This window comes from Leptinotarsa decemlineata, unplaced genomic scaffold (assembly GCF_025532065.1).
Source record: "Leptinotarsa decemlineata unplaced genomic scaffold, Ldec_3_MD MMD2_tig00003348_RagTag_RagTag, whole genome shotgun sequence".
NCBI lineage: Eukaryota > Metazoa > Arthropoda > Insecta > Coleoptera > Chrysomelidae > Leptinotarsa > Leptinotarsa decemlineata.
Window position 1 is genome coordinate 2,124,466 of NW_027412588.1, and position 20,518 is coordinate 2,144,983.

The following is a 20,518-nucleotide window of genomic DNA, read 5'->3' on the forward strand; positions in this document are numbered from 1 at the left end:
AGTTCGCATTCTCCTCCTAATCTTGTGGTTCATATAATTTCATACAAAATGTATATGTGCAACGAATGTGGGAAAAATTTCACACGCAGTGACAACCTGCGTCGTCATCAGCGCGATTCATGTACGTTGATGAATTATGGAGGACCATCAACTGACAATGATGAAGAAGCATCAACTCCGAAGAGGATGAGGTTAAACCCCCCAGCACCTCCGGTAATGCAGACATGCCAGTGCTGCAATTTGACAATTTTAAGTGATCAGATGAATGTACATCGTAGAACGTTGCACCATAGAACGAATGCATGTGTGCATTATGGGGAAGGTGTTAAAATTGTAGGCACAGCGTTCAAGTGTAGAATTGTGAGCTATAGGGTGGATAGTCAAAATCACCATATGGATTACAACACATTCTTCAATGAATTGAAGCAGAAAGTGTTGAAACTACTGGAAGAAGTGTTGGTCATTCATAAAATTGTGAAAGTGAATATGGAGGTGTTTGGGCGCTACAATCTACAAACTAAAGAGTACTGTGATGTTAAAGCATTCAATAGTTCCAATCAAGTTATTGATCAATCGAATGATTTGAATGTGGTTTATAACAATTTTGCTGATAGTTTGACTGCCCAAGCGATGGAATTTCAACATCGAGATTCAGGTATGTGATCTATTCTAAACATCATCAATTGAGTGTGTCGAAAAATAATCTCTGTTTTCAGGTTGGACAATTGAGAAAATTTTGTATTTGGAGGTGAATGTTAATAAGTTTAGCCCCCTTGGTGGATCTTCTTACATCAAACTTCCCAAATTCATCGAGTCCAAGAAAAGTGTGGTGAATGTTGTGAATCAGGACCATTACTGCTTTGCATGGGCTGTGACTTCTGCTTTATACCCTGCCAGTGCGAGAGTGTGTGAACTTTCGTCATACCCGCACTTTTCAACCGTATTGAATGTAGCAGGTATGGAATTTCCAGTTAAGTTGAAAGATATCCCTGAATTTGAGGTTATCAATAATTGCTCTATCAATGTTTATGGGTTGGAGAACAGTTTCAAAAATGGCAAAATCGAATATGAAGTTGTAGGCCCATTACATTATTCAAAATCTAGGCTTAACAGTCACGTGAATCTATTGAATATCACAGACGAATCTGGTAATAGTCATTATTGTTGGATAAAGGATTTATCGAGACTAGTATCATCCCAAATATCTGCACACCACCACAAAAAATATTTTTGTGATGGTTGTTTATTGTACTTTAGTGATGAGCGGGCTTTATTGCGACACCAGTTAAATGATTGTAATCATATTTCAACAACAACACCGAACACTAATTTAAGAATTGACAAATTTGGTAAATGTGTACCTGAAAATATTTTGAAATTTGAAAATTTCGAAAAACAATTGAAAGTTCCATTCGTTGTGTATGCTGATTTTGAATCTATTTTGAAATCAGTGCACACAAATGAACCAAATCCTGCACACTCTTTCACAAATAAAACTTATCTTCATGAACCATATGCTTTCTCATATATCATAAAGTGCTCTTTTGATGATTCAATCTCCAAATTTGTATTATACAGAGGTGCTGATGCAGCTAAAGTGTTTGTTTCAAACTTGGAGGCTGACGTAACCAATATATATCACAAATATTTGAAAAATGTGGTTCCGATGAGTCCTTTGACTGCTGAGGAAGAGAATGACTTCAATATTGCCACCACATGTGGGATATGTGGAATTAAATTTGAAGAGGGTGATATTAAAGTACGTGATCATTGCCATCTAACGGGGAAAAAAAGAAATGGAGCTACTCATTCCATTTGTAATCTCAATTTCAAATTGCCCGAATTCATTCCAATCATTTTCCATAATCTCAGCGGGTATGACTGCCACTTATTCATAAAGGAGTTATGTACCGATAAAAATAAAGTTGATGTCATCGCTCAAACTAAAGAGAAATATGTTTCTTTCACGAAACATCTATTCATGGAAAATACATTGTATCGAAATGGTCAAATGAAAAAAAATATTTGAAATTGAGATTTGTGGACAGCTTCAAATTTTTGGCTGCATCTCTACAAGAGTTGGGTGATAATTTGGATGAAAAACATTTTGTTGAAACTAAAAAATATTTTCCAGAAAATGATAAATTTCAGCTAATGAGGCAGAAAGGTGTTTTTCCTTATAACTTTATCGATTATCTGGATAAATTGAATTATTCAAGTATACCATCGAAGTTGGACTTTTATGATAAACTGAATGAGAAGCATATTTCTGATGAGGATTATGATAGAGTGAAACAGGTATGGGGCATGTTCAATTGTCGGAATTTAGGTGAATATTCTGACATTTACTTGAAATCTGATGTTCTGTTGTTGTGTGATATTTTTGAAAATTTCAGAAATATGAGTTTGGGTACATACAAATTGGATCCTGCTCATTATTTCACATCTCCAGGTCTATCTTGGGATGCTATGTTGAAGTTTACAGGTGTCGAGTTAGAATTACTAACTGATATCGATATGGTGCATTTTTTCCAAAATGGTATACGTGGCGGTGTTAGCCAATGTTCGGAAAGGAAGCATATTGCAAATAATCAATTCCTTCCAAATTATAATCCCAACGAACCTTCATCCTTCATAATGTATTTGGATGCAACCAATCTATATGGCCATAGTATGTGTCAATCACTACCTGTTGACGGATTCACTTGGTTGACCACCGATGAAATAAGTCAGCTAGATATCAATAGCATTCCAGATGATGGCTGTCAAGGATACATTCTTGAAGTAGATGTGCACTATCCTATAGAATTGCACAATTTACATTCAGATTTGCCATTTTTGGTGGAGAGCATTATACCACCTGGTTCAAAGTCTAAAATACCCAAACTCATACCGAATTTGAATGATAAAAAAAAATATATTGTTCACTATAGAAATTTGAAACAGGCGGTTCGTGATGGTTTGATGGTGATGAGAACTCATAGAATTCTCAGATTCAATCAATCACCATGGTTGAAGAAATATATTGATTTGAATACAACCCTAAGAAATAATGCCAAGAATAAGTTTGAGAAGAACTATTTCAAACTAAACGTGAATTCCATATATGGTAAAACAATGGAGAATGTTAATAATAGAAGAGACATTCGCATTGTTACACATTGGGAATCTATAAGAAGAGGTATGGGTGCCAACGCACTTATAGCTCGTCCCAATTTCAAAACATTATCTATATTTTCGGAAGACTTTGTCGCCATTCATATGGGTAGAGTTAAGGTTTGCTACAATAAACCATTATATCTGGGATTTTGCATATTGGATATGTCGAAAACTGTTATCTACGACTTTTTCTATGACGTCATCAAAAAGCATTACGGATCTCAAGCTTCTCTTCTATATACCGATACGGATTCTTTGATATTGAAAATAATGACTGATAATTTCTATGATTTCATGAGTGAGAACATTGATAAATTTGACACTTCCAACTATGTGATGAATAATAAATTCAATGTGCCAGTAACGAAGTCGATACTTGGAAAGATGAAGGATGAACTCCCGAGTGATCCCATCATTAGTTTCCACGGCACAGGTGCCAAAGCTTATCACGTTCAAAGTGTATCAGATGAAATAAAGAAGGCAAAAGGTATCAAAAAATCCGTTATAAGAAATCAAATATCAGTTGATGATTACATAAAGATTGTTGAAACAGGTGGTACAATATTGTGAAAGATGAATATATTTCGAAGTGATTTACATGAAGTATATACATTGATGTGCAATAAAGTTGCTCTATCACATAAGGATGATAAAAGGTTCATAATACCTAATACCACCAAGACATTACCTTGGGGACATAATGACATTGAGTTTTATCAAACATGCCCCAATCAGAATTTCAGAATTTTTTTGGAAGTGTTGAAAGATGAAAGCAATGTCGGCAATGGAAAATTAGATCTACTCATTAAATTATTGGAAGAGCAATTGACTAATTGAATATTAAAAATATATATACCCATTTTTTTAATGTTCAACAATAATTGGAAAATTCATACCAATTGAATATAGTAAATGAATGTTATCGTTCTCTCCCACTTCACCCCCACCACAACCCCCACACAGTGCACAACTGATGGTGGGGTTGTAGAGAGGGAAGTGGGTGGAGCTTATCCTTTTAAAATGCGAGAGGAGGCCAGAGTAAATCATTCGCTTGCAGTAGTCCTTCGAGTGAACTTACCTCCAGTGCCCAGTCGAGCCAACCTGCTTCCAGTGGAAATTTTTTCGATTCAATGTAAGTTCATAATTTCAATAACAATATATATATATATATATATATATATATATATATATATATATATATATATATATATATATATATATATATATATTGTATTGACTTATATTTTATTTTTTTCAGAAGCATGTCTTTCTTACGAGCTGCCCTGATGGATGGAACCATTCGTACTGAAGCCCAAGAGAGGGAGATCATGCGCAGGAAGGGGTTAATGGCTGGAACCCCGCTAACTGAAGCCCAGCTAGATGAAGCCATGCGCAGGAGGGTGGTTGTCCATCAGGACGTGGTGATCCAGCCACCTAGGACCCAGATGGCAATCATGGCTCCGACGACGACGACTTCCAATGTCAAGTCCCTCTTTCGTGATTTCAACCCAGACCAGGAAGCGGAATCAATGATGGACCTATCCATCGAGGCGGTACCGACGTCTCAGAGTTTGGAAGGGTTGTTGGAGACGTTGAATCCAAACTTGGAGGAACCACTGCCAGATCTTCTAGATCTATCGGATGTGGAAGATGTGATGTTGGCACAGCTACCTGGTGTGTTATCCCAGATCGACTCCGAGGATGAGTTTGAAAACCCGAAGAAGCGGATACGGGCCAACAACAAGGTGGTGAAGTCTGAAGAGCGGAGTTCCAAGAAGACGAAACCACCATCCGCGAAGTCGAAGTCGAAGCCGTCAATCCTGAGGAAGGGCGATAAACTGAGCGTCTTCAGAAAAAGGTGTGAAAGAAACACGGCCATTAGAGCTTGGCCGGAAGCAACCCGTTCTTCGGAAATATCTAAAGCTGGACCATCCTCCCTTATAGCACCCGTCCACCAGGTGCAAGTTGTTGTAGATGTCCATCGGGAAGCTAGTCCGTCTCCTTTACATCAGGATGGGAGATCAACCTCACCAGCCCTTCCTGAGGAAAACATTCCTTCGCCCACACGAGAGGTCGCTGCGGAAGTTCCTCTGTCACAGAGCACATGTGAGGACCGGAAACTTGTTAATTCTTTCTCATACATGCGATCTGTGATGGATGAATTGAGCAAGAAGCGACAGCGTCGAGGTGAGTGCGATTCCCGCCGCAGAGCCATGAGTGCAAAAATTGAAGGCATTCAGGCTCAGAAGCGGGAATTAGATAAGCAGCTGTCTCGCATTGAAGCGGATCTTCGCAAAGAAGATCAACTTGAAGGCGAGCTAGTGGCTTACATTGAGAAGTACGAGCCTCGGGTGCGGCGATGGAAGGACATGATTGCCGGCTTACCGATGGATTTGTAAATATATGTATATATGTAGTGCATGTTGATTTTAAGATATATTTAAGTTGTTTATAAAATATTTTTTGCATATTAATTTTAAGGTTGTAATTTTTTTCATGATAAAATTAAATAAAAAATAAACAAGGAATTGAAAGGAGTGCATATACTTTGGTTGTTGCACACAGAATACTGCGAGGTTGGGGCAGTATTTATTCCTTTAATCTAGTCATGTTCTAGCCATATTTAGCATGTAGAAATTAAACACAGAAATAGTACAATCTATGTTAGTATTTATTTACAATATGGGTTAGTTCAAAATAAGATCTAGGAGAAATAAACTTTGTATGGTAAAACTAATGAGTTTGATTAATAATAAAGAAGCTGAAAATCTTGCCCCATCCCTCAGTATCATTCAATTCGAATATGACGTTTCCATATATAAATAATGAAAGAAATTATTCATTAGAGTAGTTCAACAAATAGACGTTACATCATTAGTCATTAGCTCACACAAGTTGCGACTTCTGATGGTTGTCATTTATAAGGGTGTGGCAGCTGGCTAATGAAAAAAAAGAGGAAAGAATAAATGAATAATGGAAGTAACTATCATTTAGTGTGTTCGAATAAGTAGTTGTGAATATAAATGATTGCATACAGTTGGTTAGGTTAGGTCAGTTTAGGTGAAATTTTTCTCCTGAGCGGATTGCAAAACGAACCAATTGATGATAATCCATAGAGAAAATAGTGTATTTTATTTCATATATATGTGATGTTTTACTTAATATATACATGTGATGTACGATATCTGGGAATAAACTACATATCCTCAACTCCTAAGGTATTGTTAACTGTGCGGTTGACCCGCAGGGTCAAAAAATGTTTCGACCCGCGAATTAAATTAATTCGCGGCCGCGAATTAAAATTATCCGCGGATGAAGTCGCGGATCCGCGTCCGCGTCCGCGGATCCGCGGATAATTCGCCGATAAAACCGCGGGTCCGCGGCCTTGGTCGCGGACCCGCGGTTTTATCGGCGGGCTATCCGCGGATCCGTGGCCGTGACAGCAAATTCGCGAATCCGCAGAATAATTTCAACGGCGATCGCGAATTAATTCAATTCGCGGGTCGAAAAATTTTCTAAGCGGAGTGGAGCGAAGCGGAGCGAAGCTGACCACATCTGTTTTTTCATTTCCATCCCTCATATTAGGATTCATTTAACAAATACTTCTACCCCCCTCCATCACCCCCTCCACTCTCCCTCCTTCTACAAATCATATATAAAAGGTTGCATTCTCAATAACTGATAGACTTGTTCACTCATCATGAATCGAGTAACTCCAATTGTGCAGGAAGCTGATTCCTCAAGTGAGCCTCATGTCGATTCTCCCGAGGGTTCGTCCTATGGAGATATCCAAGTGCAAGATATCACTTCAACGTGTCCGGACGACTTCGATGGGTATTCAGATACCACCATTGATTTGAATGAGGAACGACGTTATTTCGAATATGAAGCTGATGAGTATGGCCAATTTGATGACCCAATGGATCCAGATGCCGACTTTGGGGTGATGAACGAGTTTTTTCTGATAGTTCGGGAAGAATCACCCAGCCCCGACATTATGGAGCCGTATTTAGATGATCAAGTCGGAGAACAAAATCAATTCGATGACCCCCTCGAGATACCCGACTCTCCGGATCCTGACATAATCATTATAGATGACGATTAAAATGGTTGGGTTAGGTTAGTTTTCTCGGAGTGCACATAATCTGGTTGGTGCACACGGAATACTGCGTGGTTTGGGGCAGTGTTCAACCTAACCCAATATTTTTTTTTAAGCTAATGACCCATATGTATCACTCATATCTGATAGTAAAAAATAGAGAAGTCCAATACATTCAACGAATCAACGAATTCAACGAAGATATATTCGAAATCAACTAGTAACAGTTTGGATATCCAACCATACACTTCAGTTCACCCACTATTTGTGTCAATAATTTTTTTTTGAGAAGGACTTGATTTTTTTCCAACAAAAGGTTTAGTGTTAAACAAAAAAAAAACAGCAACAATAAAAAATATATAATATTTATTAAAACAAATCATTGTGAGGGTACATGATTACAAATTATGCAAACATCCAATCGACGAAAGTTCGTCAGTGGCCTGTCACAAGCTTCGCAAAAAGTTTGCGTCATCCCCATCATCGAAATAGTGTAATGGATATCAATATGTTGATACTCACCCCCATTATTATTTCTATGGGAATAAAACCTAAAACAGCACCAACATAACATGTAGATGGTATCATCAATGGTTCGTATACGAACATGAGAGTCCGTAACACAATATAAATCTAAATTATTTTCCACCGTACACTGACATCCAACCAACGACTTCCTATAATGATGTTCCCATTGTCAGTCGCCGGGTCATCGTCGATACCCTCATCTACCATGGCTACACCGTCTTCTTCTACATCGATACCCTCATCTACCATGGCTACACCGTCTTCTCCTACGTCGATGTCATCTACGATGTCGATTATGTAATCCCCTCCTTCGACGATATCATCCTCTTCTCCAATAACGTCGATGGGAAGTTCATCCTCTTCATCAATAATGTCGTTGGGGGGAAGTTCATCATCTTCATCAGAAAACCGATTATTTTCGTCTTCGAGAGACAATCTCATCAAAACTTCATTGATTTCTTTAGCGTTCATTTTTTTTATTTTTCGATAAGTTTCGTCAAAGGTACTACTAGCACTAGTGAATAGTAATTGGAGTTTAGAGTTGCGAGTCGATTTTTATATGTTTTTTTTTCTTGTGGAGGTGGTAACCCCACCACTACGCCATCCCTCCTCTTGTCACTCTATGTGTTTATAATAGGAAGAGAGGTTCATGAGAGTACATTTGAATTCATCAGTTGAATATTTCGACATCCAATAGTGAATACTAATATGCCTTTTCCAAAAGAGTGGGATTCAAAACCGAAAGTACGCGGTCATCCAATCAAAGTCAATCAAGTTATAATGTGTAGTAATTGTCAAGGTTATTGGCCTGAAGCATATATTAATCCATGTACCGGTCTGTGTCGTAGATGTGTATTGAAAAATCCAACCCAAGTTCCGAGTCCAATCAAAGTTTCGAAGGCGACAAATAATTCAACTCCAGAAGTATGCCCCCACCATCAGTGCTGCAAATGTTCCATAGGAATCGTGTGTGACAATATGGGAATTTATAGAAATATTTGTGTGAACTGTGCAGCAAATTGTGAGTTACTACTTCAACGTTGTCAACGTTGTGATAACTATAAAGTAGATTGTTGGAACAATTTATGTACCGTATGCAGAAGTGGATTGATATTATGTGAAAATGTTGGTGATTTCTATCCCGATGAGAACATTCACTTCCGGGATTGTTGGTGTTTGAACAGTGAAGATCAGGTGAAAAGACGAGAAATATATGGTAACGCTATTCGGACATATATTCCATTGGTTACAGTGCCACCCATCACAGCTAATGTCAATATTCAATACATGTGAAATTATATGTTGAATAAATAAATTGCTTTAATATTCAATAATAAAAATTCAATTTCATCATATTGTCTTTATTTTTCCATTTACTACAATAATATTTCAATTAAACTAATGAACTTTCATCGATCCAAGAGTTATGATCTCCAGAGAATCCCAACCACTTCACAAATAGGCGACGTCCTTTCCTTTTCAAAACTTGCTCAACCAAATATGTATTGGGATCTCTCGCTTTACTCAATTCCATTTTATAAAAGCAACCTTTGATCGGATCTCCATTCACATCTTCTAGCTCATAAGTTATAGGCTCTGTACTATTAATTTTCACAACTTTAAAAAGTTCAGTAGTGAAATTTGCTGTATAACCTTTGGCGAATGCATTTTTAAACTTACTGATTCGCACCATATCTCCAATTTTGAATTCTTTTTTTTCACGTTTTCCATGCTGCTTCTTTGATCTTGCATAAACTGTCATTTTTGTGGATGGTTTTACGTCTACGGGCTTCATACCAATGGTACGATGAACTTTGTTGTTATATTGACTGGTAATTTTGGGAAGAATATTCAACCAACTGTAATGGCCTTGAAGTGAAAATTGTCTATAAAGCCAACTTTTCAACGTCCTGATGACTCTTTCCGCAATTGCAGCCTTTTTTGTGCTGAATGTTGAGTAATGATTAATACGGTGCTCTCTCATTAGCGATGAAAATTTTGAATTATAAAACTCGGTACCGTGATCAGATTGTAAGTTCCTTGGGACATGCTTCGCATCTTTCAACACACTCGCCATAGCTGCAGTAACTGAATCAGCTGTTTTATTTCTCAGTGGTCTTGACCATACATACTTTGAATAACAGTTGATTACTATGAGGATGTACCTATAACCATTATTTTCTTTAGCATATGGTTGCATTTCCATTAGATCCATCTGCCACAAGTCATAAAATCCCTTTATTATTGTCTTTCGACGGATAAAATTTCGACGCGCCGGCTTATGTATTTCCTTCACAACCTGCCATTTTGCATCACTCATATTACTGCTATATGACTTCTTCGAAGTGATGAAGTCGAGAATTCAGTTCGCTACTGTTCACGTGCAGGTTTAACAACTGACTGTTCAACTTCAATAACTCGCTCAGTAAAAGTATCAATCAACTCGGTTACAACACCAATTCGCTTTTCCACATTAGTCAATCGATCAGCTAATGCTGAAGTGATGAGTGCATTTTTGTCAATGATGATTCGCAGTTCGGTATTTTTTGAATCAATGGTTTTTTTGACGTATCGTAGCGCTGGCGCAATGAATTCTTCGAAATAGTTCAGGGTTGATTCCTTGGTTTCTTTAATATGATTATCAACGTATCTTTTAGTTACAGAGTCTTCACCGTCTACAGGTTCACCAATATTCTGCAATCGCTTATTCTGAATGTCATAATCACCATGTGGTGTAAGAATGAATCCAACACCCGATCTTCCAACAAGTGGTTTACCAACACCACCCCTTCTACGCCCAAATTTATCATTTGTGGTATGCATAGTTAGATCATCTGTGAGTAACTGAGTTAGCTTCATACATTGTGTTCATTATATTACGGTCAATAGACTAATCCTTCTTCACGTAATTCCTCAATTATGGCCAATATTTCATTATCGTGCCCGGAATGTCCAGCCATTCGTGAACTCCAAAGCAATTGGAGGCGATCAACCAATTCTTCGAGTTTATTCCAATAAACATAATCTATATGCTTATTTCTGATATATTTTTTTTGAGTGGGTATTTTGATTATACCGGTACCTTCTCTACTGGGATTCTGCAGTGGGTTTCCATTAGATAATAGTGGTACGATTATTTCTCGATATTTCTTCCAATTATTTGATAGTAGACCCTGTTTTCTTTCATTGTATTTATATGCTGCCTTCGTTAATTTGAGTATATCACCATAAGTGGTCATATCGGAAGAGGGGATATTTCCCGATGGTACTTTCATGAATATCAATTTATATAGTTTTGGGGTACCCTGATAAGTGGCAATAGTTTTACCATTTTTCTTGAACACAATTTTCTCATCGATGAACTCCACATCAGCTACACCCATTTGTAAATTTCCCGTTTCAGTGTTCATGTGTACTCCAAAGACGGTATCGTATGAGGGATTTCCTGATAGTAACTTTTGTATGTGCTTTTGTACCTCATCACCATTATCAAGCACATTAGATGATTCTAAATCTGAAGTTGTCAACGAAGAAGCTTGAAGATCCTTCGAGAAAGCCTCTTCAAATTTCGTTTTTAGCTCACTTTCAATTATATTTTTGGTTGTGAGTGGTGTAGCACTCTTTGTTGTCTGCATCACCTGATTTATTTGAGATGCTCCTCCAGTATTGGCAGATATTGCTTTCAAAGGTGTTATTATTGGCTCATAAATTCTTTCGAGTGCTGATTGATCACCTAAGCGACTATTCTTGATATAATTGAATTTCTTCCGAACGGCATCTGTTGCTTCAATTAACTTTCTTTTCAAACACATTTCATCATCATTTTTTCCCTCCATAATGTATTCACTTCAAGAATGTGTACAATGAAGCGTCGTCCACACTATCTAGCACTCGAATGATTCAATTGTTTCAAGAATGTCAAGGATATATGAAAGCATCAAATCCTTTTCGATAACGTCCATCTTGCACTTCTCGATCCTTATCAATTACTAAAAATCCATATTTATCCACCCAACATCTTGCACACATATCTTTAAATTGCTTGTATGTCACATCTGGTGACACGTGGTCAGAAAAAATATGATTGAGATTCATATCATCTTGTTTGAACAGCACAATAAAATTTGCATTATCTCGAATCAATTGTTTCGGGACTCGTGAATATGTTTGGGCTAGATAGAAGCAATCCACATTTTTATGACGACCCATACTGAAATATGATCGTATAACATCCTGTTTCTCACACATCACATCATCGAAAATGAATATTGAATCGGTTCTGGCATCTGAAGGCTCTACTATTTCAGCTGCATTATTGGTGAAAGTGTAAAATCCCAACCCTTCAATTGGAGCTAATACTTCACGTAAATACTCATATTTGGGTTGATAAAGGGACTTTGAATAAAGATAAACATTTGCAAATCGTAATCCTAGAGGGTGAGTCAGTAGAGAAATCATAACATTTGTCTTGCCGCAATTGGAAGGTCCGATAATCAGACCGCGAATGGATAGTGGAAGTAAGGATCCATGACGCTGTTTCACACCGCTTTCCGATCCGCCACCCACTTTTTCATCGAAATTATCGATGGAAAATTGGTGCTTCTGCTTCAGTATGCGCATTGTATGACAGTTGGAGACTATATAAGCAGGTCTCCATATCGATTCCTTTATTTAAATGGGGGTTATGAGCCGATGTAGATCTCCTGAGTGGCATCCAAATAAAGCTGGTAGGGGATTGGTCAATTCCCTCATCAATAGTCTACTTTTCGAATTACACTTACCTGGCTATCAGTATTGCGGCCCTGGCACCAAATTGCAGAAAAGATTGGCGAGAGGTGATCCGGGTGTCAATCAACTGGATTCTGAATGTCGAAAACACGATATTGCATATTCACAAAATCCTAACAATCTTTCAGCTAGACACAGAGCAGATCAGGAGCTTGCAGAAAGTGCTTGGAATCGATTCAAGGCAAAAGACGCATCTATTGGAGAGAAAGGATCCGCTTGGCTAATTACGAATATAATGAAGGGGAAACGGCGATTTGGTATGGGTTGCGAGTCACCATCCAAGCAATCACGGATACAGAAAAAAAAAGGTCCTACCAAGAAAAAAAAATCAAAAAAACTATTGAAAGACTCTAAGGTGATAGCTTTTGGTTCTGGAATCGTTAAGAAAGTGCGTGATGTGCTACACAAAGCGGGCGGAAGTGAATTTTGTTGTCAAAAATTCTAAAAGAGCAGCTGAAATTGCACTGAAAGCAGCACGCAAATATACGAGGGCTGCGGGTGGGAAAAAGAAAATTCGCACACCGCCAATCATACCAATTCCTAGGTAGGTAGTTTAGCCGGTGCTACAGCTGGCATAACAAAAGCAGTACAAGCAGCGAAAGCGAGTAGGGAGCAATTGAGTGAGGCAAATCGACATAATAAAAACATGGAGGCAATCGCTCTAGGTAAACGAGGAAGCGATATCTACTTGAAGCCTTACCGTAAAGGATTAGGGGTCTATTTAAAACCTCAAATTTCAAAAAACTCATAGATTTGCTACCTCAAAGAGCTCTCTCCAACATCGACCTCAACTATCATGCTAAGAAAATGATGATTCCATATTTTCGGGGGGTATATATGCGTGACGATTTGCCAAAATCGGGACCACTCCGATATGAATCTGCCATAGTAAATTTGGATAGTCGACATGGTCAAGGGACACATTGGGTAGCATACAGAAAATGTGACACTTCAGTGAAATATTTTGATAGTTTCGGTGATTTACCCCCTCCAAAAGAATTGATTCACTATTTTTATAGGGGTTCAAATCCTATCAATATTATCACATATAACTATGAGCGTAAACAACAATTCAACACAGTATGGTGTGGTCATTTGTGTTTGGAATTTCTACAGAGCAAGACATGGAGATAACACCAGCGCAGGACAGGGAAAGTATCAAGAGGATGAGTCATTCATTGATCGCATATTCCAGAGTACGCACTTTACGAAAAATGAGTAAAGAACAACTCGCTGATATGCCGAAAGAGGTGTTGATTGGGTGTGCATCGCATGAAATTGCATCTGTATGGGATAAGTTACCACAAAATCTACAGAATGATATTGATGTCTTGAAGTATCAGTACTGCGAAGACCATCAGAATAATTCCAGCGGTAGCAGCAATAATTCCGATGTGAATGATGGGCCACCTACAAGAAAAATTTTCTGTTGTTATTGTAAAGTGAATGATGTGAATGTAGTCACACATAATGGGATGGATCATCTGGACAGACCACCTAAAAAACGACGATTACTCCACAATTTCTGCTGTCAGCAATAAAAAGACATGAGTCAATGAAAATTCATCAGTCATGTCACGCACGTTTTCATTGTCGGGGCACTCTAGCGAGTTGAGCGCCAACTTCTACCCACCCATCGAATTGGATAGTGGCGCTAATTATGGTCTGGGCTTACACGGTTTCTATTCCTACAACTCCATATTCAATGTGGATGTGAAAAATAATGTTATCGCCTATTCTGAAGAAGCTAACTCACCTCCTATCATTATAAAAATTCCACCTGGAGCGTATGAAATTGATGAAATCAATAAGGTGATTCAAAAATTCATCAAATCCAAAGAAATGCAATTGGAGAATGGAGCTGAGGAGAATATCGATGGAGTATTTCTCCTACACGCAAACAACAACACTCTGAAATGTGAAATGAGGTCGAAATATTACATCCATCTCAAACATGAAAACACTATTGCCGAACTTTTAGGGTTCGAAGCCGATGTGTTTGGCATCGATGAAACTCATGAATCAACATTGCCCGTAAATATCAATAAGGTGAGAATTATTCGTGTGGATTGTAATGTCACAGCTGGAGCATATTCAAATGGTGATGAAATCCATAGCATCTTTGAATTTGATATTGATGTAGAGCCCGGTTACAAACTCACCAAGGAACCGCAAAATATTATTTATATGCCAATACAGCCTGGCGGTCGTAAGTACCTCGACAATATCACTTTACGCATATTGGATGATAATGGTAATCTAATCAATTTCAATGGTGAAAAAATAATAGTTAAATTGGAATTGATTAGGCTATAACGATCATCATTTCTCATATGTTGATTCACAACATCGACGACCGTCATAAGTGTATCACAAAAATGAGTGGAGCAAGCATCGATAAGTTTGGTCGCAGAAGTAAGGCAGTTTCAAATAATGTTTTGCGAGGAAAACCTGGAGTTGGTTTTAAATTGACTTCCGATGGAAACTTTGATATGGAAAATAAACGATTGAAAAATATAGCCGAGCCTAAAGAGAGTACGGATTGTGTTAATCGGGAATATTTTGTTTTTTACATCTCGAAGATCAAAGGAGAATTAGATTCTGATATTGATGAAATCAATTTGAGATTAGATGGAGTAGAAAAATATTCCGCATAAGTCCGGGAAGATCTCATTACGCTTGGGCTGAAATTAGTAGAAATTGTAAAAAAATGTGAACATATGGAAAAGGATATCAAATCGATGCAATCTGATATAATAAAACAACCCTCGATAAGCATTCAAACAATTGAGCAAAAATGATGGTGAGCGATGATAATCTGTGAAAAAATCAGTATAAAGCAGGAGTTGACTAAATTTTAACTCATTATTTATCATTTCCTAACGCTGAGCAGATGTCAATAATTGATAAAGCTAAAGATTTCACCATAATTGTTTCTAAAAAATGGGGTTGTGCTTCAATATCCAGCGATTGCAGCAGCGGCAGCAGTTGAATCAGCGTAATGCATTTGGTGGAGACTATAATCATGTACATTTAAAGAAGAAAAAATCTAAAAGTCGATTCATTCCACGTATGCCCGCCGAACGATCAAGATATAGGCTGAGCGCTAGTAGTTTAAACTTCCTCAAATCTATTGGCTTGAAGGTGCGATATAAAAAATAGTAATAACATGGCGACAATCACCACAAGCGATAAACTGGAGGTGTTCGAAGAGCCCCTGTTCGACCATTTCCTCATTAGCCTTCATGAGCATACATATAAGCCGTATGGTTCACCATATTACAAAAATTCAGATGAAATAAGAATTCCAATCAATTTTCAAGATCTTATACTCGATATTGCAGATAGTTACATATATATCGAGGGGAAGTTCACACCATCTGATGCCACGAAGCAGTGCTACCTATCCAATAACGCCCTCGCCTTCCTCTTCGACGAAATTCGCTATGAAATGGGTGGAGATCAAGTGGCCGTTGTTCGAAAACCCGGCATAACTACCACAATGAAAACGATGATATCATTTGGACAAACACATGCAAATTCGCTACTACCGATAGGATGGGGTCTTGATGTGAATAAACAAGATATATTGGATTCTGTCAGCAATGTATTCAGCGGTAAATTACCCTTGAAGTATCTCATGGGTTTTGCTGAAGATTACAATAAGGGGATACTGAATGTAAAACAGGAGCTCATTTTGATTATAGCACGATCATTCAAAAATTCATTTATTGGGGAAGTCGATGCAGATTTGGAAATCAATAAAATAGAATGGAGAATCAGACACATTGTGCCGGAAGATCGACAGAAACTGAAGTTATTGAATCGCATCAATAAAAATGGTAATTATGCTAAGGTGAAGGTGGCTTATCGTATGTGGGACCTTTATGAATTACCCACACTTCGTGACACATCCTCAGATATATGGGCCGTGAAGATGACCAACAGTCTTGAAAGACCTCGATACATCATCATCGGCTTTCAAAACACCGACCATTCCGAAAATATATCAAAAGATGTAACGAAATTCATACATGTGAATATTAATAATATTCGACTATCTCTGAACTCTGAAGTATACCCATATGAGCGTTGGAATCTGGATTTCGACAAGAAGTTAGACTCATCAGCCTATTATGCATATGAAAACTTCCAACGCAGCTACTATGATAAAGCTATGAGTGAACCGATGATGGATATTGGCAGCTTTCGTAACAACCCACTATTCATCATCGACTGCTCCCATCAACCTGAAGCTATGAAGTCATCCACTGTCGACGTCAAAATTGAATTCGAAACACGCAAGGTGAAGTTTCCAGCGAACACCAAAGTATATGCACTAATCCTCCACGATGCTGTTTTATCTTATGATGCTCTTAATGGTTCTGTTCAGACTGGATTGTAATAAGATTGACATGTAATTCACCATGAAATATTCGATATTAAAACACTCAATAATTATTTCCTGCCTTTTATTCATCAAACAATTATATATAGATGAATATGAATTGAAACATAATTTGATTATCACATATACAACACATTTAAAATATTCTAAACACCATCATGTAAGGATTCTTCCAGTTGTGGGTTGGGACTCCGTGGTTCCAATTGATATTTCTCTATGATATTCTGCGGTAGGTAGGTGCATATATCGTAAAGGAATTCTTTTAAGTCTGCTTCAATTATCAGCTCACAGAACTCGTCCAAATTTCTGCTTCCATACGAATATTTATGACACAATGCCACACCGAGTTCATACTTCTCACTAAGCTCCAGAAGTTTTCGCACCTCCTCAGCATCATAACATACACTCAAATCATAATTTGATGAATGTAGAGCGTCAAAACTCAGATCAGCCAATTCCCAAGCCATTTTTCTTATGGCAGAATCCAAATCCACTGCTTCTGGCCACTCTTGCGCTGAATATTGCATCCACATATTTATAGGATGGAGAGCTCTGAAAATACACCAATTGCATTCATTAGTTTGGTAATTATATTGTGAAAAAATTAAAATACTCACGTGAAATTCGACTATGTCTATGAAATGAGCAAGTTGATACATATTTTATATTATTCTACCATATTTTCACTATTTACAAAAAAAAAAAAGATTGTAGTTATACTCTCAAAACTTTCAATCCAAAACATTGAATTTCATCAATGATCGGGTTTTAGCACCAGGATAATCCTGTGAACTTTGACCCATATAAGTAAGTGTGAATTTGGCTTTGGATGAATTCACTTCACGAATGAAGTCTTCTGTGAATTGCTCTGTGACACGTTTTGGAAGCCATGCTTTAAAAGGAGTATTACTTTCCTCATCCAATAGAACTACTTGAATGGATTTACCATATCGTGTGGAATACATTGACATTTTTTCTATTTTATATTCTCTATCAATAACCAGGGCGGTTATAGGTTTTTGCTCTAAAGCTTCACTTTGTTGAATTATAGCAAAATTGATTTTTTCAATGTCAAATTTCAAATTATCCATATTCATAAATATAGTGAAATTACGGTTCAAAAATATAAACTATGTTCACCTTTGTGATGATGATGTTCACTTTTTGGATTGGTAAATACTAGCTGCTGTCGTCAACACAACTCAACAAATACTCACTAACTATTCAATTACGTTAGGTAGTCTGAACTGAGTGAGAATATATGATACACTAAGCTTATATAGAAAATCATCCTCGAAAAGAGGGAGGGGTTCAAGGTTATGCATCGATGACAGTTATATCTCAAGGTCAAAGCACAAGTCCAGGGCCATGCCTCGAGGACCTATGATGTGACATCATACAAGGTCAAACATCGAGGTCACGTATTGAGCAAGGATAAATCTCAAGGTCGAACCGCATGGTCATATTGAACGTGCATAATGCAAGATCATGAGGTATCTTTCAAGACCAAACTTCAAGGTCACATATTGAGGAACAGACTCAAATCTCAAGGTCGACACCCATGATCAAGGTCATATCATCTGACACGTAACTGAAGGTCATATGACGACATTCAAGGACAAGGTCAAATGGTGGGGGGAGGTCCTCAAGCGGCCTTAGACAACTACTATTGTGAAAAAGGCATGGGCGCTTTGTGCCCATATTTTTTGTATATCAAGCACCCGTCGCTTTTTTCACAATAATACTAGTATTTTTCGTTCGTTATTGTTTTAAGCTCATTAAAAATTATTTTTTACTTTCCAGTTCAATTTTCTTTAAAAGCGTGTTTTTTAGTTTTTCAAACTATATTTATTTATAGTCTGAGCATAAGTGATTACCATATGCTTCTTGTGATTGAAATTGGTTGTAACAAAAAGTTGTGTCCACCGAGGAGATTTACTTTTCTCAATAATTCCTTCCGAGAGAAGTCTTGGAATTTCCGATTCTATGAATTTTTCATCATCCTGAGAATATCCAAAAGATTTCATAGCAATGGGCCTACAATCTCGAGCGAGATTTTTGAAAAGAGTAGCCGGTGGGACTGACGCCTGGGTTGAACTGTAAATTTTGAGAGGAGTCCTTGGTCCACCGAAATTAACTTCAATTGTAAAGTGATCTTCGAGAATATCATGTCCAAGTATAATGTCAGTACAAAATTATCACTTTGATATATTTGTATAGATGGTTTTTCACTTCAAGATCGATTATATCACTTTCTTTCACTATGACACGTGGTTCAAAGAAGTCATATTAGAAAGTATCATTTGCATGTTATAACGAGAAACAATGAAATTATTTATGAAAGTAGAAGTGCTTCAGATATGAATGCGCCGTGTAGCCTTCATTCCATTGACAGTGAATGGTACTGTCGTTTTACTAAAGCAGCTGGATGAAGTGATTAGTGTGAAGTTACCCACAACTTTTCATCCACAGTTTATAACGAGGAACAATCGAACAGGGTTTAGAATGAGATTTGCGAGCAGTGTTGCCAGATTGCAATATTAAGAATTTTACCTGTATTTTGATATTTTCATTCCATTGAAACATGTCGAATAAATGAGTTACCTATCAGCCAACTGTCCCTATACAAGCATTAATACCAAAAAACATGTAAAATGGGAGTATGATATTATTCAGGAAAAATTCATTTGTACCGAAACAGGTAGCATATGGGAACTGAAAAACTAGTTCCTCGGTGAAAATTCAATGACTTGTGAACAGTATGTCATTTGAAATATCCTGCGTTGAATAATACCGAATGCCCGGGAAATATCAAATTATCATTCATGTATAGAGTTTCAAATTGATTACTTCCTTCCTTTCTTTGGAAGATTCTCTCATCCCTTTTTTTTGTATCAGATGGAGTAGTAGAAAGCCAAAAACTTTCTTTCCCAAAAAAAAAGAAATTTCTCAATTATCAAAAATAGTTTGGTAATGAAAACTTCAGAATATATTCTTCGAAAGTATATCTATCGACGTGATCATACAGATTTGCGTACCATACGTTCCTTTGGTGCGAAAAAAAATAGTTCCGTATATTCAGAACTGAATTACTCAGTAAAGTCAAATTTTTCACTTATCAAAAAAAGTTTGTTGATGAAAATTCCAGGATATATTCTTCAAAAATATATCTATCGACGTGATCAAACAGATTTGCGTACCATACATTCCTTCGGTGCAAAAAAAAAGTTCCGTATATTCGGAACTGAATAACTGAATTACTCAATAAATTCAAATCTCTTACTTATCAAAAATAGTTTGTTGATGAAAATTCCAGAATATATTCTTCGAAAGTATATCTATCCACGTGATCAAACAGATTTGCGTACCATATGTTCCTTCGGTGCGAAAAAAAAGTTCCGTATATTCGGAACTGAATTACTCAATAAAGTCTACTCTCACTTATCAAAAATAGTTTGTTGATGAAAATTTCAGAATATATTTTTCGAAAGTATATCTATCGACGTGCATGAACAGATTTGCGTACCATACGTTCC

General features: G+C 37.3%; 1 protein-coding gene across 1 annotated transcript; it reads left to right on the forward strand.

Annotated features, from left to right (window-relative positions):
• Positions 1-869: 869 nt before the first annotated feature.
• LOC141483388 (uncharacterized) lies at positions 870-5,558 on the forward strand. The gene is made up of 3 exons (XM_074178038.1): positions 870-956; positions 4,217-4,291; positions 4,418-5,558. The coding sequence occupies exon 3, from the start codon at positions 4,422-4,424 to the stop codon at positions 5,556-5,558; it is 1,137 nt and encodes a 378-aa protein (XP_074034139.1). The 5' UTR covers positions 870-956; positions 4,217-4,291; positions 4,418-4,421.
• Positions 5,559-20,518: the final 14,960 nt, after the last annotated feature.

Excerpts from the sequence above, each read along its gene's own strand:
- LOC141483388 (XM_074178038.1), top strand. The coding sequence starts at position 4,422 with ATGTCTTTCTTACGAGCTGCCCTGATGGATGGAACCATTCGTACTGAA.